General features: G+C 44.0%; 1 protein-coding gene across 1 annotated transcript in view; it reads right to left on the bottom strand.

The window, feature by feature from the left end:
- The window catches only part of LOC147029099 (uncharacterized), a 126,918-nt gene extending 110,141 nt beyond the window's left edge, over positions 1-16,777 (bottom strand). Inside the window, exons 1-3 of the mRNA XM_085876578.1 lie at positions 16,635-16,777; positions 2,956-3,388; positions 2,151-2,294 (exon numbers count right to left, since the gene is read on the bottom strand). Coding sequence (XP_085732704.1) covers positions 2,151-2,294; positions 2,956-3,376 — 565 coding nt within the window. The 5' untranslated portion in view covers positions 3,377-3,388; positions 16,635-16,777. The remainder of the gene's footprint in view (positions 1-2,150; positions 2,295-2,955; positions 3,389-16,634) is intronic.
- Positions 16,778-22,057: the final 5,280 nt, after the last annotated feature.

The following is a 22,057-nucleotide window of genomic DNA, read 5'->3' as shown; positions in this document are numbered from 1 at the left end:
ACACACACACACACACACACACACACACACACACACACACACACACACACACACACACACACACACACACACGCACACACCTGATAAAGTACAAAGAAATGACAACAACCAAGATTTACCTTTCAGCAGACTTCTTTGAAAGACAAATTCACATGAGAAATTCGCGAAATTCAATTGAAAAATATATCAAGCCACAGAACACAAAATGTCTATGCTCTGCCTTCAAGGCAAGAACAAACATGGCTAACTCGTAATCGGATAGACGTTATTGTTTCTAAATACGTATCGAAGTCGAAGTGAGGGGTGGATTATATTAAAAGGAGATCACGCAAAAAGGTAAAACAAAAACGATGTCCTGTAAAAAATATAATTGCACATTCTCAACGGATGAGACACCTCCCGAGGCACCCACCGCATGGCACCATGGGGCCAAACAAAGGCGGAAACGTTTGTCTAATCGATGATCCATTGAAAGCAGAGTACTTTTACCGAAACGAGGAACCAGTAGCTTGGAGACCACTCGCCAAGTGGCTTAAGCACTCAAGCAAGGACTTAAACGAAACGGTTGATAAGAAACGGCTGGCATGACACACGATTAGCAATCACCAAACAGTCACATAAAACATACACATCCCAGAAATGCCCGAAATGTCAAATATGTCTGAATTGGAGAAATTAACACTTTCTTAGAAGGAGGATCTGTTGCTGAAGTTAAATCTGGAGCTTAAATTTTGTAATTCTTCTTAGTTTAAGAGATTCACGAGGTTATGACATTGGTGGAAATTAAATAAAGCCAAGAACTCTGGCGTCTCTGGGCGTTTATAAGCATTGCAACGCCCCAGCGATTCGTAGCTATGATGAACAGATTTTGATAATATGAGTGATGAAAGAAAAAAAAAAGAAAAAAACCTATCGTTAAAACATCGTTATAGCACGTTCCAAGTCAGGTTATGGTTAAGCTGGCCAAAACACATTGTGGTTTCAGGCCCCAGCGAGGTAACCCAGGAAACGCCTGAAGACCCCAAAGAGCGAGGTGGCCGAGGGAGCATTCACCTAATAATTAAACAAGGCTGTTAAATATATTCAAAGGGGGTGTTTTCATGAACCAAACACCCAATTTTCACTCTTGCACTTCCTTGGAGTTCCCTTAGTATGCATGCAAAGTTTCAGGCAGCTTGGTTTCATGGCCTTGGAGTTATGGTGGAGACACACGCACTGACAACCTGACACACATTGACATATATTGGTATAGACATCTTTGGTTTCAATCAGTCAGTCACTCTCAGTCTCTCTCCATACAGGTGCTGCAGATTTTCAGCCCCCTGTTCTCCCAACCCTCAACACTTATGGCTTCAATTAATAGAACTTGTCTGAAACGTAGAAGAGGAGGTTTTCTGTCGAGTCATTTCCATTTTTGTATAAAGAGCAAAATAAGGCAGCTGGCACTTTTAACTTAGCTAAAGCATATGGGACACAGGGTATGAGCATTGCTCATAATCTTATATGTTATTTCCGAGTTTGTGGTTTCGTGTCACGCTATCTACGACTTTGTTCTGTGCTCGAGTTACGTGATATTCGGCTTACATTATCTCAAAGACCATATGAGGTGCATGGTACAAAAAAAAGTAAATAAAATGGTTCTGAAACAGTGAAATTGTATTCCACTTACTGCATTAAGGTAAAATTACTACTGATACTCTGCATCAGTTCCTTTCTCAAACACACCCACCCCAACATGTCGCGCAGAGCGTGGGTTATGCTAATCATGTAATTAAACTGTGGAACTACAAAAACAACATTATGCTAAAATGTTGAAGTATGCTGAACTAGAGATGCAATGAGAAATATACATCTGAAGGTATGGGGAAATGGGGAGATGGTTTGTGGGGTTGCAGGAGGGAGGAAAGAGATTTTGGGGTGATAGGATTAAAGAGAAGGAAGAAGAGGATGTACGAGGAATCTGTACTGTAACGCAAACAAAACTTTATCACACGGAGTAACAAACTTTCCAGCTGAAGTCAAAATGGAATAGTTTTCTCCACAAACTGTGAACAACTTTCCTATCATGATAAAAGATGTGACTGACACAGAACATGAAACAAAAGACATTTCTCAACATAACACAGCACTTTCTGTCAAGATACACAAACCTGGATCAACAAGAGGAGAAGCACTGCTGGATTCTTGCGTTGATGCATCGTTTGACTCTTTAATCGGAACAAATGACTTCAACAGGTTTTGAGGAATATCCGTTTGGAAATTAGTTCTCTTCACCTGCACAAGTCGACCTTCACCTGCACACAAGTAGACATTTAACCCAACACTGCACTGAGAGGGTAGATGTTCAAACTGCTGAAGTTTTAGTTTACAACTCAGACCTTGATTTAAGTTTCAGTAAAAATTTCAGATTTAAAGATTCTTCTCCTTCGAAGAAAGACAGTTATATATATATATATATATATATATATATGTATATATGTATATATATATATATATATATATATATATATATATATATATATATATATATATATATATGTAAAAAATTCCGCATTTTGTGAGTTTTATCCACTTGAAGGTTGGAGTTTGTTTTTGAATGAAAATTTGAAAAAAACTAAACATACAGATTGTTCAACCAAAGATTTCCAAGACGTGAAGCATTATGGAATTAGTTTTGCTGTTTAAACGAGGATAAGCCTGTTCATTACTCTACGAGAGGAAAACAAACTACCCACTGCATGGGGATAACTTAAATGGGCCGTTAAACTTGGAACACACTGGAATTTAATGCCATTGAGAAAAAGAAAAATTGACCTTCAATATAAAAAAGTCCACATTCATGGTGAACAACACAACATTGTTCTAAAGGTGATTGTACAAGTTACAAAAACTAAAAAGGTTGATGGAAGATCAAGGTGTTTATTGACATGCAGGGAGTATGAAATAGTGACGTACCAGACTTGGGTGTTAATCCATCATCCTGATAGTGGAGGTTGCAGACATCACTGACACCGATTTCCCGGACACCAAGAACATTTTCCAGCTGCAAATTTTGGAATCCAATAAACTTTTGGCAGAAACTGGAAAGTTCTCGAATAACATTCTCCAAGTTGATGAACAGACTTCCCAACAGAGAAGAACCTGCAAGCTGGACAACCTGCTGCTTCAAAAACGAATTCACAAATTTACAGAAGTCAGCATACATTGCAAATTTAAATTTCTCTTTGGTGAGAGAGAGGAGCTCTGTTCGCAATGGATCGGAGTCTGTGCAAGCACGAAGAACCTTCTCATTCTCAATTCCAAGCACATTGATCACTGCTTGGGCTGTTTCTGCTCTCAGGCCTTGTGTTTGGAGCCATTCCAAGAAGGTGTCCATTCCAAGGATAACCTGCCAGGCACACAAGGCTTATGTTACACAAAAAGGAAGGGTTATACGTTGTTATGGTCATGTGTTCATCCCGGTTGGAATCTGGTGAGTCGCCTAAATGCGACGTAACGGTGGACCATTTCCAGGTATTCCCCACCAGAGTATGCATTTCTGCAGCGATATCATGCGGATAAGAAGTCCGAATCAACCCAGAGTTATGCCAATTAGGCATCGCACGTCATATACAAGTTTGGCCGAGTGAACCTGATGTGGGATGCGGTCCAGCTGTTGAAGTCCAGTTGAATCACCGTGGCCAATACACCCCTTAAGGTGTCTTTCCTAATCACCTAAGAACCATGTCAACCATCATTCACCCCGAGGACAAGTATATCATGGATTATGATAGTTCTCCATATGTCAGGATGGCACGGGGAAAAGATGGCTGCCCATTCAAATGTGCACAAAATGAAACGCTTAAAAACTGCTGTCGAATGGAGTCTGAAGGATTTAAAAGCCATTCATTAAATAGGCAATTGCACAGAGAAGGAAACACAAAGAAACAACACAGTATGTAACTAGAAGGGCACTCGGTAGAGCACATACCTCTGCCACGTAGTGCCTGATCCACAAGAACATAACGGGCCCAATACATTTTTGAAATATCATGCTATACAGTACTATATCAATTTTGTTCATGTCTCTCAAAGGTGAATAATCACTTTAAAAATTAAATAAATATCGTATCCAGATCCGGATTCGGATCCTCACCAAAATCAAATTAATTCTTCCTTGTCACACACCCAAACTGTCCACCAAGTTTCATCCGAATCCGTCCACAACTTTTTCAGATATCGTGCTATATATCGTTTTTTGCTCTATCTCTCAATGGTGAAGAATCACTTTTAAAAAAATTATCATATCTGGATCCGGATCTTCACCAAATTGAATCAATTTTCCTTGTTATACACCCAACGTGTCCACCAAGTTTCATCCGATTCCGTCCACAACTTTTTGATATATCCTGCACACAAACAGGGTGTGTGTGTGTATGTGTATGTGTATGTGTATGTGTATGTGTGTGTGTGTGTGTGTGTGTGTGTGTGTGTGTGTGTGTGTGTGTGTGTGTGTGTGTGTGTGTGTGTGTGTGTGTGTGTGTGTGTGTGTGTGTGTGTGTGTGTGTGTGTGACGTTGATTGGTATCTTCATATGTGAGTTTCAGAATGTGGAATGGAGTCCTCCCAGGGTGGGCTCAAAGTATCCACCTTCATTTCGGTAAGGGGTCACGATTCATGGATCAAGCTGTGAAGTTTTCTGTTGTCAAATTTTTGTGCCGAGGGCTCTCTTCACAATAGACACTGAGTCCTGGACAGCTCCAACTGTAGTTTGTTTGTTGTAATATTCCCAGGAATGGTTTTTAATATCTCTGTGAGGTTCTTTGTCATCATTCCCATAGCTCCAAACCACCTGCTCTATCTGCTCTCTGTCCCACCCGTATTTCTGCAGGGCATTCAAGGTCTGCCAGCAACCCCCTTCTGGTTAAACTACCAAAATCAAGAATCACTGCTTACCTTCATCCTTTCATTCCTCTTTTTTACCTGCCTTTGGAACAAACTTCCACACACTCTTCAATCGCACTCTTCCCTTCAAGTCTTCAAAATCGCTCTTCACCACCAGCTCTTATCTTCCCCCATTCAAACTCATTATCTTTTCTACCCCTGTTAATCCATCCCACACCAACCTCCTCCATATTCCCTGCTTTCCTTCCTGAAAGTCCCTGTAGTGTTAATCTTGTTTAGCCCGTGTACCCCAACCCATCCCTCTCCCTTCCACAGATCTCAAGTGTCTATTCCCCTCTGTTTTTTCCTTCACTCTCTCACCCCTCTTGTCTCCTGCTCCCCTTGTTATATGTTCTATGTGTGCGCTCTTATACGAGCCTTGACATTGCATATAAAAAAAAGAAAGAAAATACAGACCCACCAAGCGGCCATGGAGATGGCCACACCAAAAGTTGACCTTTAGAAGATAGAGTGTGGGGGGGTGGGGATAGAGTGTGGGGGATGATAGAGTGATAGGATACCATGTGGGGGTTTTCAGAACCACAGATCCTCACATTGTGCCGGTTCTTCTTCCCCGATACATGAAAGAAAGAAAGCTTTGTCTGTGGACATGATCTTTTTCAGGTAATAGTCATCATCCCCTATGCAACTGAGCATTTGGAAGGCAAACACCTGGCGTTTGGGTCTGTCATTTGTTTGAGTTCCTGCAGAATCTGCACCTTATCAGCATAAAATTTCAATCTTTTCTGCTAAATCCTGTGTACAGTGGTGGTTGGTCATCCAAGTTCTCTAGATGAATGTTAAATTGGTTTTCTTGGACTTTGCTGAAATGATTTCCACACTCGTTCAAGGTCTGCTGCACTTGTGCTTGGTCAACCAGTACTTTGCTCTTTCTGACAACTTCCAGTCTCCTTAATCCTCTTGTACCACTCTCCAATACCTTCCATACCTTGTATGGAAATCATGCTGAACTTGCGCATCGCATCTCGTCTTGACAAACCATTCGACACATAGCTTTCTCCTGTGTAGTTGCCATTTTATTTTACACTATCAAATACAACCTGTCGCTTCATTGACGGGGTGTGAAAGGGAGGGGGTGGAGAAAAAGAGGGAGAGAGAGAGAAGGAGAGAGAGAGAGAGAGAGAGAGAGAGAGAGAGAGAGAGAGAGAGAGAGAGAGAGAGAGAGAAGGAGAGAGAGAGAGAGAGAGAGAAGGAGAGAGAGAGAGAGAAGGAGAGAGAGAGAGAGAGAGAGAGAGAGAGAGAGAGAGAGAGAAGGAGAGAGAGAGAGAGAGAAGGAGAGAGAGAGAGAGAGAGAAGGAGAGAGAGAGAGAGAGAGAGAGAGAGAGAGAGAGAGAGAGAGAGAGAGAGAGAGAGAGAGAGAAAGAGAGAGAGGGAGAGAGAGAGAGGGAGAGAGGGAGGGAGGGAGGGAGGGAGGGAGGGAGGGAGGGAGGGAGGGAGAGAGAGAGAGAGAGAGAGAGAGAGAGAGAGAGAGAGAGAGAGAGAGAGAGAGAGAGAGAGAGAGAGAGAGAGAGAGAGAGAGAGAGAGAGAGAGAGAGAGAGAGAGAGAGAGAGATATATATATATATATATGCATTTCATTCAGAGGAAGGAGCGAGAGAGAGTGTGAGTGGGGGGGGGAGGAGGAAAAAAAAGAAGACATAGGTGAGGGGTGGAAATGGCGTTAGCAAAGAGAGTGATATGTTATGCTTAATGACCGAACACAAATAAAAAAATAACTCATGTCAGAACAGCTATACACACAAAGACACAACAAATAAAAGTTTGGAAAGTTACCTGTCGCACATCTGCAAAAACTTTGACATCACAATTCCACAAAATTTGTGGGAACATGAACCAAAATCAATCAGTGAAAATATGGAAGTACCACTCATGTATGACCTCATGATCCCATCAAAAGCAATGCATTGCAAGCAGATATCATGCTTTGGTACAAAAAAAAAACACAGAAAAGAAGGCATTGCTAACTGAGGTGTTAATACCAATGATTTTGGAAATGACAATGCAGATATCAAGAAAATGACCAAATACCAAACCTCAAGAATGAAGTGATAAGATCCAGGACGCTGAAGAATACCAAAGTTCTACCAATGATAGTTGGACCTCCAGGAATGATGAAAAAGAACCTCACAGAGATATTAAAAACATCCCTGGGAATATTTTTACAAACGAACTACAGTTGGAAGCTGTCCGGGGCTTAGTGACGATCCTGAAGACAGCTCTCGGCATAAAAGTTTGAGAACAGAAAACTTCACAGCTTGGTCCATGAATCGTGACCCCCTTACCAAAATGAAGGTGGATACTTTGAGCCCACCCTGGGAGGACTCAATTCCACATTCTGAAACTCGCATATGTAGATACCAAATCAATGACACACACGTTGAAGCCTGGAAGAGCTCCGTTCCACTTTCTAAACCTGTATATGGAGATATCAACCAACGACCAGTAACCAATAACACACACGCACACTGGTGCCAAAGGCCATTGTGGTTATACAGTTTATGTACAGACACACGCATCAAGTATATAAAATCGACAAACACAAAGATTTACCTTGAAACAGCATTCTTTGAAAGAGGATTGAAAGTGGGTAATTAGTGAAATTCAATTTTAAAAAAATGTATCGAGCCACAGAATACAAAATGTCAATCTATACTCGATGCCTTCACAGCAAGAACAAATGTGGCAAACACCTGGTCGGATGGACCTTCTTGTTTTTACCCTTGCCAAAGGAGACGGTATTGCATTTGGGTCCGTTTGTCTGTGTCTGTTCGTTTGTCCGCACAGAACGTTTGTGTTTTTCCTTGCAAATGCTTCTTGGAACGAGACAAAATTTTCACCACTGCTGCGACTACTGATGGAGAATGTTTTAATGATAATTGTGTCATAGGTCATGTGGTGTGGCAGCTATATTGGAAAAACAGGAAAATTTTGGACCTCTGTATCTCTAAAACCGCAACAATGAAAAAATTTAAACTTGGCACAAGCAACAAATTTACTCCTCATGCAGAATAAGTGATTTTTTAATGACGTCATAGGTGCCTTCGTTATTACGTCATCATTGCATATGTACAATGCCACATCCAATCAGTATGAAGATTTTTGATGGTCATCGAGGAATAAAATCGTCCTATGAAAATTTTTGAGGGTCATCAAGGAATAAAATGGTGCACAGAAAAAAAAAATCATGATGTCACCGGTCACGTGATTCGGCAGCCATATATATATATATATTTTTTTAAACCTTCAAAAATCTTCTCTGAAGTGGCTGAACAGATTGAGGCAAAACTTTACACGTATGACCGCCTATCCATGAAGAAGAAAAGGTTCACACACATGATGTCATTGTCACACACATGTTATCCAGGTCATCTGGTTTGACAGCCATATTGGATTTCCACTGAAACCGAAAAAAATCTCCAGAACGGCCCGACAAATCGAGGGGAAACTTCACACAAGTGTTCCCTAAGCCATGGTTGTACACAGGTGTGTTAAGGAATAATTGATACGACACATGGTTTGGCAGCCACATTGGTTGAAGAAAAATATTAAATAATGTTTTCTTTGGAACCGCTTAATCAATTGATGTGAAACTTCACTATTGTGATCAAGTCGTGATGGGGAATACAAATTTTCAATTTTAACTTGATTAAACATATTGTTGCGGGCCGGGGGTCGGTGGCGAGAACGACCACGAGGTGGGGAAAGTTACGTTGTCTCCACCAGACTCCCCGGAATTGTAGGTCGTCACTCTGGATAATTCCACGACATGGCGGGTCGCTGAACCGACCGTGGTCGCCAATATCTCAACCGCGTGGCGTAGGGTCTATTTGTCGATAACCAATTTACCTAATTAACTGCGCGGTTTCGACTACCAGGGAAACCACGCCCTCGGCACGTCTTGCTCGAACGGGGTCACTCTACCGACTGCGGTAGAGTTCCAACTACTGAATGCCAACTTCGGTTCGGGTGCAGCTGAGCAGAAACTGCCAAAGCCATGCCGGCTGGGATGAACGGATTATCGGGAATAAAACCCCATCTAAACTGAGATCCGAACCATGCTGGACCAATGCAAGAAGGGACGGAAACGGACTGGGAACATTTCTGTGATGATTTATTTTCAGAAAATGAAGACACAAAGCAAGACTTAACGCGAATATGCAAGCAAAGAATATTTACAATGTTCCAAAAACACTTATTCAGTTCTACTTACAAGACGGGCCCACACACAGACACACAAACAAATGAAAATAAACCCAAAGTTCTTTATTGGACCCTCGCAGCCGAGGAGAGAGACGAGCTGGGGTCAGAGTCCAGCTGGGTACCTGACCGTTGGAGGAAGGAGGTGCTCCGCGATGCGGCACTTGACAAAGGTCGTTGGTTTGGTCCCCAGTCGCACGTGTGGGACTCGTGGTTCATGGCGGAGCTCAGGTGGTGAATAGCGGGGTCCACGGAGGGGGGGGGGTCAGGGTCGCTCTTTCCTTTCCTTGTGGAGGGCCAGCAGAGACACGTTCGTCATCTTCACAACCTTCTGCTCAACCCTCCGCTTCAAAAGAACTGCACGCTCAACAACAACCCCGTCAAAAACCTCCAAACAACCTTCGTAACAACCTCCAAAAAAGCACCTCTGCCTCAGAGAGCGCTCGGGAATTTATGGACCTCCCTCAACGGGGCGGGGCTCGCTCGAACAGACGTCACTCCCCGCCCTGATTGGACAGGCTCCCATGGACTCGCCCTTCCTGTGTGGGGTTTCGGCCCCTGCCAGGAAACCCCACCCACTCATCCACGAGGGTTCTTACTTGTCGAGCAATAGTATCAATGTTGCAAAGGTCATAGTGAAAGAGTTGCAACGTTCGTGGGAGCCGAGAAACCGGAACCGCGAGATCTTGCCTTAGCACGTCAGGGTGCAAGAAGGCAGCTGGTTGGTGGTGGATCGTGATGGGCCGAGGGGTCATGCAGATGGGATGGTTGTTAGATGGCTTGTTAGATGTAACAACCCAACGAAAAGAAATCGCAAGGCACACCTTTGATTCTCCCACGAGACAAAAGGAAGGGGATCTGACGACACACATACTTAACGACATAACTGACTTTTGGGACATCTGTATGTTGAATGCAAATGGGCAATTCCGCAGTTAGTAACGTTACATTTTAGGGACATTCTCATTATTTAGATAAGAGTCCTTTCTCTATCTGTGGATGTAAAGTCTCATTAATGTCACCAGAGATCAACCTAGTCTAGACGTAGAACAGAGCAAAGAATGAAATCATTTCATGAAACATTCTAGAAGAAAGAACTGCTTTTAATGCCGGTTAGTAACGTTACAAAAAAAGGACGTTACTAACCGGCATTAAAAGCAGTTCTTTCTTCTAGAATGTTTCATGAAATGATTTCATTCTTTGCTCTGTTCTACGTCTAGACTAGGTTGATCTCTGGTGACATTAATGAGACTTTACATCCACAGATAGAGAAAGGACTCTTATCTAAATAATGAGAATGTCCCTAAAAATGTAACGTTACTAACTGCGGAATTGCCCAAATGGTTTCTAGATCCATAACAATATGGTCTGACAGCCAGAGTTATTTAATGTTTTGATCTGGGTAGTGTTTATTTATTGATTTATTTATTTATTTTTGAATAAGGCTCACTTGGCTGTTACCTGGATGGGATTCAGGGTAGAGTCATAGCAGCTGAAATGCAAATCCTTTCCAGGTTCCTCCTGATGACTTCACCTCTTATTTTTGCTTGTTTGGGATCCTTCCGATTACCCCAATGCAGAACTGTGGCAATTTGGTCTTTCATTTGATTTGAATTTCTTTAAATCCCATTCTGAATTCAATTGAATAATAATTTTAAAAAAAAACTTCATGGGTCAGGGTCAGGTGTCCAATCGAAGCAGGGTTGCATCAAAGCGGGACGTCTTGGTACCCGGTCATCACTGCCAGCAGTTATAAAGTGGCAGTTCTAATTATGTCTCTCATTAATTACGTAAAACACGAGTAAACAAACGCCACACAAAATACACCAAAGAAAACTACACAAACACACCACACAAAACTCCTGGCGAGGGTCTGTAATCTCTGATTGCTCTTTTTCGTGCTTAATATGTATCGATGTCGAAGTGAGATGTGGATAACAATATGAGATCGCACAAAAAGGTTAAACAAAGCGATGCCCTGTAAAAATAAAATTGCACATTTTTAGCGGATGAGACACCTCCTGAGGAACCCACCCAACGCACGGCATCGCAGGACCCAACAAAGGCGGAAACTTATGATGTGAGATTGAAAGCACGGTTACTTTTTCCAAAAACCAACAACCAAGCAGCATGGAGAGCGCTCGCCAAGTGGCTTAAGTACTCAAGGAAGCACTCCAACAAAACGGTTGATAAGAAACGGCGCCCATGGCATGCAATTGCCAATCACCAAACCATCATATTAAAATACCCCTCCTGGAGACACCCGACATGTCACATATGTCCGAATTGGACACAGGAACACTTTTCTAGGAGTCAGAACTGCTTGAAAGTTCGATGCTGGAGTTTACATTTTGTAATTCTTCTAAGTTTAAGAGATACTCGTGGCGATCGCATGTGCGGAAATGAAATAAAACAATGAACGCTGACATCTCCAAGAGTTCATAAGCATTGCAATGTACCCAGCGAGTCATCGTTATGAACAGGCATTCGATTCGAGTGAGGAAAGTGAAAAAAAAGAACTATCGTGAAGAAATCGTTGCAGCCTGTTCCAAGCCAAGGCAAAGTTGAGCAGGCCAATAAACATGGTGGCTTCAGACCCCAGCGGGGTTTCCAGAGAAATGCCTTAAGACCCCAGACAGCGAGGTGGCTGAGGATTGCCTGATGAAGGATACAATTAAATAAGGCCGTTAATTATCTTCAAAAGGGATGTTTTAATTAACCCAAACATCCAATTTTCACTCCTACACTTCCTTGGAGTTTTCTTCATATGCATGCAAAGTTTCAGGCTGCTCGGTTTTATGAATTTGGAGTTATGGAGGAGACACACCGAAACACTGACACAAACACACAAACACACACACACTCTTTTTTTTAATTACAGATTAAATCACATGACCTGCAAATAAAGAAAACTTTTGAGTTTCTGTATCATGTATCAAGAACGAAAGCGAACGATGTTGTAAACGATGTGAAATAGCATGGGGTTGCGGCTGACGGAGTAGAACGTGCTGTGGCTGACGCAGAGTACGTGCTGTGGCCGACGCAGAGCACGTGCTGTGGCCGACGCGGACTACAACGTGCTGTGGCCGACGCGGAGTACAACGTGCTGTGGCCGACGCGGACTACAATGTGCTGTGGCCGATGCGGAGTACCACGTGTTGTGGCCGACGCGGACTACAACGTGCTGTGGCCGATGCGGAGTACCACGTGTTGTGGCCGACGCAGAGTACAACGTGCTGTGGCCGACGCGGACTACAACGTGCTGTGGCCGACGCGGACTACAACGTGCTGTGGCCGACACGGACTACAACGTGCTGTGGCCGACGCGGACTACAACGTGCTGTGGCCGACGCGGAGTACCACGTGTTGTGGCCGACGCAGAGTACAACGTGCTGTGGCCGACGCAGACTACAACGTGCTGTGGCCGACGCGGACTACAACGTGCTGTGGCCGATGCGGAGTACCACGTGTTGTGGCCGACGCAGAGTACAACGTGCTGTGGCCGACGCGGACTACAACGTGCTGTGGCCGACGCGGACTACAACGTGCTGTGGCCGACGCGGACTACAACGTGCTGTGGCCGACGCGGAGTACCACGTATTGTGGCCGACGCGGACTACAACGTGCTGTGGCTGACGCGGAGTACAACGTGCTGTGGCCGACGCGGAGTACCACGTGTTGTGGCTGACGCGGAGTACCACGTGTTGTGGCTGACGCGGAGGACCACGTGTTGTGGCTGACGCGGAGTACAACGTGCTGTGGCCGACGCGGAGTACCACGTGTTGTGGCCGACGCAGAGTACAACGTGCTGTGGCCGACGCGGACTACAACGTGCTGTGGCCGACGCGGACTACAACGTGCTGTGGCCGATGCGGAGTACCACGTGTTGTGGCCGACGCAGAGTACAACGTGCTGTGGCCGACGCGGACTACAACGTGCTGTGGCCGACGCGGACTACCACGTGCTGTGGCCGACGCGGACTACAACGTGCTGTGGCCGACGCGGACTACAACGTGCTGTGGCCGACGCGGAGTACCACGTGTTGTGGCCGACGCGGACTACAACGTGCTGTGGCTGACGCGGAGTACAACGTGCTGTGGCCGACGCGGAGTACCACGTGTTGTGGCTGACGCGGAGTACCACGTGTTGTGGCTGACGCGGAGTACCACGTGTTGTGGCTGACGCGGAGTACCACGTGTTGTGGCTGACGCGGAGTACCACGTGTTGTGGCCGACGCGGAGTACCACGTGTTGTGGCCGACGCGGAGTACCACGTGTTGTGGCTGACGCGGAGTACCACGTGTTGTGGCTGACGCGGAGTACCACGTGTTGTGGCTGACGCGGAGTACCACGTGTTATGGCTGACACGGAGTACCACGTGTTGTGGCTGACGCGGAGTACCACGTGTTGTGGCTGACGCGGAGTACCACGTGTTGTGGCTGACGCGGAGGACCACGTGTTGTGGCCGACGCGGACTACAACGTGCTGTGGCCGACTCGGAGTACCACGTGTTGTGGCCGACGCGGACTACAACGTGCTGTGGCTGACGCGGAGTACAACGTGCTGTGGCCGACGCGGAGTACCACGTGTTGTGGCTGACGCGGAGTACCACGTGTTGTGGCTGACGCGGAGTACCACGTGTTGTGGCTGACGCGGAGGACCACGTGTTGTGGCCGACGCGGAGTACCACGTGTTGTGGCTGACGCGGAGTACCACGTGTTGTGGCTGACGCGGAGTTCCACGTGTTGTGGCTGACGCGGAGTACCACGTGTTGTGGCTGACGCGGAGTACCACGTGTTGTGGCTGACGCGGAGGACCACGTGTTGTGGCTGACGCGGAGGACCACGTGTTGTGGCTGACGCGGAGGACCACGTGTTGTGGCTGACGCGGAGGACCACGTGTTGTGGCTGACGCGGAGGACCACGTGTTGTGGCTGACGCGGAGGACCACGTGTTGTGGCTGACGCGGAGGACCACGTGTTGTGGCTGACGCGGAGGACCACGTGTTGTGGCTGACGCGGAGGACCACGTGTTGTGGCTGACGCGGAGGACCACGTGTTGTGGCTGACGCGGAGTACCACGTGTTGTGGCTGACGCGGAGGACCACGTGTTGTGGCCGACGCGGACTACAACGTGCTGTGGCCGACTCGGAGTACCACGTGTTGTGGCCGACGCGGACTACAACGTGCTGTGGCTGACGCGGAGTACAACGTGCTGTGGCCGACGCGGAGTACCACGTGTTGTGGCTGACGCGGAGTACCACGTGTTGTGGCCGACGCGGAGGACCACGTGTTGTGGCCGACGCGGAGTACCACGTGTTGTGGCTGACGCGGAGTACCACGTGTTGTGGCTGACGCGGAGTTCCACGTGTTGTGGCTGACGCGGAGTACCACGTGTTGTGGCTGACGCGGAGTACCACGTGTTGTGGCTGACGCGGAGTACCACGTGTTGTGGCTGACGCGGAGGACCACGTGTTGTGGCTGACGCGGAGGACCACGTGTTGTGGCTGACGCGGAGGACCACGTGTTGTGGCTGACGCGGAGGACCACGTGTTGTGGCTGACGCGGAGGACCACGTGTTGTGGCTGACGCGGAGGACCACGTGTTGTGGCTGACGCGGAGGACCACGTGTTGTGGCTGACGCGGAGGACCACGTGTTGTGGCTGACGCGGAGGACCACGTGTTGTGGCTGACGCGGAGGACCACGTGTTGTGGCTGACGCGGAGGACCACGTGTTGTGGCTGACGCGGAGGACCACGTGTTGTGGCTGACGCGGAGGACCACGTGTTGTGGCTGACGCGGAGGACCACGTGTTGTGGCTGACGCGGAGTACCACGTGTTGTGGCTGACGCGGAGTACCACGTGTTGTGGCTGGCGCGGAGTACCACGTGTTGTGGCTGGCGCGGAGTACCACGTGTTGTGGCTGGCGCGGAGTACCACGTGTTGTGGCTGACGCGGAGTACCACGTGTTGTGGCTGACGCGGAGTACCACGTGTTGTGGCTGACGCGGAGTACCACGTGTTGTGGCTGACGCGGAGTACCACGTGTTGTGGCTGACGTGGAGTACCACGTGTTGTGGCTGACGCAGAGTACCACGTGTTGTGGCTGACGCGGAGTACCACGTGTTGTGGCTGACGCGGAGTTCCACGTGTTGTGGCTGACGTGGAGTTCCACGTGTTGTGGCTGACGCGGAGTACCACGTGTTGTGGCTGACGCGGAGTACCACGTGTTGTGGCTGACGCGGAGTACCACGTGTTGTGGCTGACGCGGAGTACCACGTGTTGTGATCAATAAAATTTGTTTCAAAAATAATAATTATAAAATACATCGCCAAGACAACCGAAGCACGTTACGTACAGGAAGTGGGTTGAGGATGGAACTCCCACCCATGGCTGCTAGTTTTACCAAGGATGGAATGTTGGTGGAATACTAACCAGGAATATAACATCTTAGTCTCACATGATCATTTTCTTTTAATTTGGAGCATTAGGAAGAAGGTTTCCATCAAAAACTTCATTAAAACAACAAAGAAATACCTCACCAGACATTTACTAAAGAACGAAGAGTTCTATCCATGGATAACATGGAAACGTGAGATAAAGAACCAAAATGAAAAATCCCTCATGGAGTGACAACTTGGCAAAACAGCACAGAATAGAATGGCACTCGGTCGAGTACATACCTCTGCCAGGTGGAACAGTTCACGTTTTGTATCCCACTGATGGGATGGATCTGAACCAAAGTCCAATCCGCTTGTTCATGTCAACGATTCAACTCATCCACCTTGTTTTGTCAACGATTCAACTCATCCACCTTGTTTTGTCATCACTCGTCCACAACTTTTTGAGATCGAGTGATATATTTAGTTTTTGGTCCTATCTATGAATTTTAGAAGGTAGGCTTGTGTTGACCCTTTGACCTTAAAATTAATAAGCGGCTGAATTCAGCGACCTGACATGAAAATGCTCTTCAAATTTCGAATCAATCGGATGAAAATTGAGGATTTTAGAAATTTGGCCCACGTTGACCTCAAAATAAAAAAAGTGCTCGAGTTCAGCGACCTCATCTGCAAATGGTCTTAAAATTTAAAGTCAATCGGATGAAAATTGAGGATTTTTAGAAACAATTAAAAAGTTGGCCTATTTTGGGTTGACCTTATGACCTATTTTGGGTTGACCTTATGACCTATGTTGACTTTTTATAACCTCAAAAGTAATCGTGGTTGATTTCACTGAACTGAAATACTCACTAAATTTCGTGATTTCACTCACTAAATACGATGTAACTCTCAACCTCACACCGTGTTTGGATTTCTCTACATCTTCTTCACTTATTTATTTTCTCCGGTTCTTTGTTCGTTTCTCGGTTTTACCGATTTCACATTAAAAACTCCGTAACTTATATTCATTCCCGATCGTCAACGAAAATAAATCATTTTATATTTAAATTGACGTTTTACACATATTTCTCAGGATTAAATAAAGAATCCAAAAATACCTCTTCAGATCAGTTGGTCCCCGACCACGACGACCACGAGGTAATCACAGGACAATGTTTACAAGAAGATCACCCGGAAGTGTTTTATCGTTATCGAGTCCTTCCTGTTGACGTATAATGTTTTCTTCTTCTTTTTCTTCTTTTGCATTGGTTTTGATGGCGTTGTCAGAGCCGCGAGGCTCTATATATGCCACCCGATTAATTCGCACATCACACCCAAGGAACCATAATAGGTTTCCCGACAATTTAATAACGGTTTTCCGCTCTATGTGAGGAATCTAAGCACGGCTTTACAGAGTCGGGATGGATCTGGTTCAACATATGATTTCAGACAGATCCGACACTTTGATCCCCATCTCTCTGGCATGTTGGACAAGACTCCGTGTGTATCCCTCATAAAACTGGGATTTTAAAAACTCCTGTCCCCTTGGAGCGTTACATTGATAAAACATGTTTGTGAACCTCGTTGGTGATTTGTGACTAAACCACAATTTTATTGGTGACACTTGAAAAATGTGATTCAGCTACTTTTCAATTTGTCTCCAATACAAATACTCAACAGAAATGGTGTTCATGGTATATATTATAATGAACTGGAATCTTTCAACTTCAATCCATACGTTGGTATGACGTCGAGGGAGCAAGATATCAGACTTTTTACTGATGGGAGGCATCGAGACAACAAATTTCACAAGTTCATCAATAAAAACAAATAAATATAAATATTGAAATATAAACTGCACCCCTGCAGGGTTTCTAAAAACTGAACGAAATCACGATCGAGTAGCTGTCCTGGCGCTGAAAACAATGAAAGAGAACAAAAGCAACAGTTCGTTTGCAATCCATGTCCGCCACCAATGTGATATTTTCTGAATACAAAATGTGCACAACTGAAAAAATTGACGAAGCACCTTGAAACTTGCACTTCTTCTGTAGTGTGTGTGTGTGTGTGTGTGTGTGTGTGTGTGTGTGTGTGTGTGTGTGTGTGTGTGTGTGTGTGTGTGTGTGTGTGTGTGTGTGTGTGTGTGTGTGTGTGTGTGTGTTTCTTCCATAACTCGAAAACCATAAAACCTTGCAGCCTGAAACTTTTCATGCACACCAAGAAAACTCCAAGGAAGTGCAAGAGTGAAAATTGGATGTTTGGGTTAATTTAAACACCCCTTTTGTAGATAATTAACGGCCTTATTTAATTATATCCTTCATCAAGCGATCCTCAGCCACCTCGCTGCTTGAGGTCTTAAGGTGTTTCCTCAGTAACGTCGCTGGGATCTGAAGCCGCCATGTTTTTTGGCCTGCTCATTTTCCGCCTTGGCTTGGAACAGGCCACAATGATTTCTTACCGATAGTTTTTTGAAATCACTTTCCTCACTCATATTATAGAATGCCTCTTCATCATAGCTACAAATTGCTGGGTACATTGCAATGCTTGTAAATGCCTGGAGATGTCAGCGTTCATTGTTTTATTTCATTTCCGCACATAAAATCACCATGAGTATCTCTTAAACGAAGAAGAATTACAAGATTGAAACTTCAGAATCGAACTTACAAGCAGTTCCGACTCCGAGAAAAGTGTTCATTTGCCCAATTCGGACATGCGTGACATTCCGGGCATCTCCGGGAGGTGTATGTTGAATAATATGGAATAGGCAAAGCCGAGAAGCGAACGTAGAATTCTTCTTACATTTGCTTCTTAAATATATCAAATTAAAGTCTTTTTGCTATGAAAAAAAAATATTACCTTAACATTACCTTCACAACAAAAACTACACCACCTAGAACAGGATCTCATCTGCAAAAATAAATATTACCTCAACATTACCTTCACAACAACAACTACACCACCGAGAACAGGATCTCATTTGTAAAAAAATATAAAAAAAAATCCTCAGCATTACCTTCACAACGACAACTACACCGCCTAGAACAGGATCTCTCTAAAAAAAATTAATATTACCTCAACATTACCTTCACAACGACAACTACACCGCCAAGAACAGGATCTCATCTAAAAAAAATGAATACTAGATTGAACGTAGAATTCTTCTTACATTCGCTTCTGACTTTACCTATAACTCGTTCACAACTGTATACGCAATTTCCGGTTACTTCGGCCTGGATTTGGGATCAGCGATCAAATAATGTAAATCACGATTAAAAATTATTTTTTGATGATGCGGGAGATATCTTTATTAAAATCAGTGGAGGAAATAGACACCATGTCTGATATTATTTGGGTCTTTCATGTCTCTGACGATGCCTTTATCTCCCGGCATGCATCATTCCCCATGACAAAAACCGGAAACAAAAAAAAACCAGAAGCAAAAAAAAAAAAACCGAAGCAAAAGGGTCATAGCCAACGACACGGATTCAAAATCGTCAGGGGTATTGTGTTGTTGTTGTTGTTGTTGTTGTTGTTGTTTCCTGTTCTCTCATGTGCACGCGTGAAGTATGAAGCTCACTGCGTTTGCTAATATGATGGTTCGATGATTGCCAATTATGTGCCAAGGGTGCCGTTTCTTATCAACCGTTTTGTTGGAGTGTTTGCTTGGGTGGTTAAACCACTTGGCGAGTGCTCTACAAGCTGCTTGGTTCATTTCAGGAAAAAGTAACCGTGCTTTCAATCTCACATCGATTTCAATCTCACATCGTATGTTTCCGCCTTTGTTGCGTCCTGCGATGCCGTGCGGTGGGTGCCTCGGGAGGTGTCTCATCCCCTGAAAATGTGTAATTTTATTTTGACAGCAAATCGCTTTGTTTAACCTTATTAGTGTGATCTGCTTTTGTAATCCACCTCTCACTTTGATATCAATACATATATATATATATATATATATATATATATATATATATATATATATATATATATATATATATATATATATATATATATATAATCAGAGATGGGGAATCCCCTGCCATTGAAACATTTTTTTCAAAATGGCCGCCCCAGTCGGCCATCTTGGATCCGGCCATGCCCAAAATCAATAGGGTTCTTCCTTTTCAGGTGATACATGTGTGACCCAAATTTCAAATCGACATGGCAAACAGTTTATGAGTTATCGCACTCACAGCTATAAATGTTGACGCCCAGCCAGCTGGACGGACGGACGGACGACCAGGGTGAAAACAATATCCCCCTTCCACCACGTGGCGGGGGATAAAAATAAACAATAAGGTCCATCCAACCAGGTGTTCGCCATGTTTGTTCAAGCTGTGAAGGCATGGAGTATCGATCGACATTTTGTGTTCTGTGGCTTGATACATTTTTTCATTGAATTTCTCTAATTACCCACTTTAAGTCCTCTTTCAAAGAACACTGTTTCAAAGTAAATCTCTGTGTTTGTCGTTTTTTATTTACTTGATACATGTGTTCATTTGCACGTGTGTGTATGCATATAAGTTGCATTACCACAATGGCATTTGGTGTGTGTTATTGGTTATTTGTCATTGGTTGTTATCTCCATATATGGGTTTTAGAAAGTGGAATGGAGCCCTCCCAGGTCTCAAACTCGCCACCTCCGTATGAGTGTGTGTTTGTTACAGCATGTGCGCTGTATACAATTGCACCGAGTTTGAAATATCCCCAGTGTTTACAGCGCATGCGCTGAATACAATTGCACCGAGTTTGAAATGTCCACGGTGTCTACCACGTCTCCGGTGTCCCCCCCCCCCCCACGTGCTTCAAGACATCCAATGACGGCCGTCCGGTCGATGCAGTGCGTAACCTCGACAGAAATGGCGACAATTGACAGAAATACCCGAGTATTTCAATGGAAATTTGTGAAACTAATGTGTTATATATGTGAAAAACATTAAATTTATTGCTTGACGGAAAAAAAATGAAGAAACGCGACCCTCATGTATGAACGAACGAAAGCTAAGTTCTTCTTATGCTATCATTCTTTTGCGGTCCCCTGCCACGCTATATCAAACAATTTCATTCCTTCTGTTATATATAAAGGTGCTTATCACAATAATAACAAAAGTTTTATATTTCAAATATTAAGTATGCTTTTTAATTGTTTTTCAACTGAAAAAGCATAAATTGCATATTTTAACATTAGTGTACTCATTTGCTTCACCACATGCGCTGTATTGAAGGATTTCACTTGTTTTTTTGTGTTGTTGTTGTTGATGTTGGTTGTTATCTCCATATGTGGGTTCCAGAAAGTGGAACAGAGCCCTCCCAAGTCTCAAAGTATCCACCTCCGTGTGTGTGTGTGTGTGTGTGTGTGTGTGTGTGTGTGTGTGTGTGTGTGTGTGTGTGTGTGTATGTGTGTCATTGATTGGTATCTACATATACAGGTTTCAAAATGTGGAATGGAGTCCTTCCAGGATGGGCTTAAAGAATCCACCTTCATTTCGGTAAGGGGTCATGATTCATGGACCAAGCTGTGATGTTTTCTGTTCTCAAAGTTTTGTGCCGAAAGTTCTCTTCACAGTCGTCACTGAGTCTCGGACAGCTTCCATCTGTAGTTCATTTGTCTTGATATTTCCAGGGATGGTTTTTAAAAAAAAAATAATATTTTTAGAGATACATATCTTGAAATCAGACCATCTTAATGCTTCTTCTTATATTGATTTACCAAAAGAGAGAAAGCTAAAAAAAAAAGGCAGTTAATTTTCAAAACAATGATAATAAATGCTTTCTATGGTCTATTGTTGCTCACCTCCATCCTCCACAATGGAAACCAGAAAGAGTGTCTCATTAGAAGAAATACGAGAATACACTGCATGTTAAAGATTTAAAGTTTCCATGACATTGAGAGATATTCCTAAATTTGAGAAAATGAATAATCTATCTATTAATATATATGGATTAACGGATACAAACAAAGTTCAGATATTCAATATTTCAAAAAACTATAAAAATTATGAAACACACTTTGACCTTCTCTAATTTGCTTCAAAAGAAAAATCACATTATACTTACATTGAAAATTTATCAAGATTAATCATAAGTAGTCAATAGAAAATGTAAAATGTATCCTTGTCGGAGATGTCTCAACTCCTTTCATACAAAAGAATGATGAGATCAACATTCAAAATATTGTCATAATCATAAATCAATCGTAATTAATATGCCAAAAGTCGGTTCAAACATATCATACAAAGGTTTTAATAAGTCTATAAAACACCCATTTGTGATATATGCTGATTTTGAAAGTATCCTTGAAAAGATAGAGAATCCATACACAATTAATATCAAAAATATACTCTTTGTGGTTTCTATTATTATATCAAATCATCTGTTAGGTATGAATGCAATAAGTTTGAACTTTACAAAGGAGAAGATACTTCCCAATAGTTTGTGAAATGACTGGGAAAAGACTGTGTTTGATTAACCAAGATAACGAGAAAAACATATTAACCAATGTCCTTAACAAAAGAAGAGAAAAGGAAATTTAGGAAAAACGATATTT

The sequence above is a fragment of the Eptatretus burgeri genome, chromosome 4 (assembly GCF_056783735.1).
Source record: "Eptatretus burgeri isolate ZD-2024b chromosome 4, Ebu_testis_v1, whole genome shotgun sequence".
Taxonomy (NCBI): Eukaryota; Metazoa; Chordata; class Myxini; order Myxiniformes; family Myxinidae; genus Eptatretus; species Eptatretus burgeri.
The sequence above is the reverse complement of the archived record's forward strand: the minus strand, read 5'-3'. Positions and strand labels throughout refer to the sequence as shown.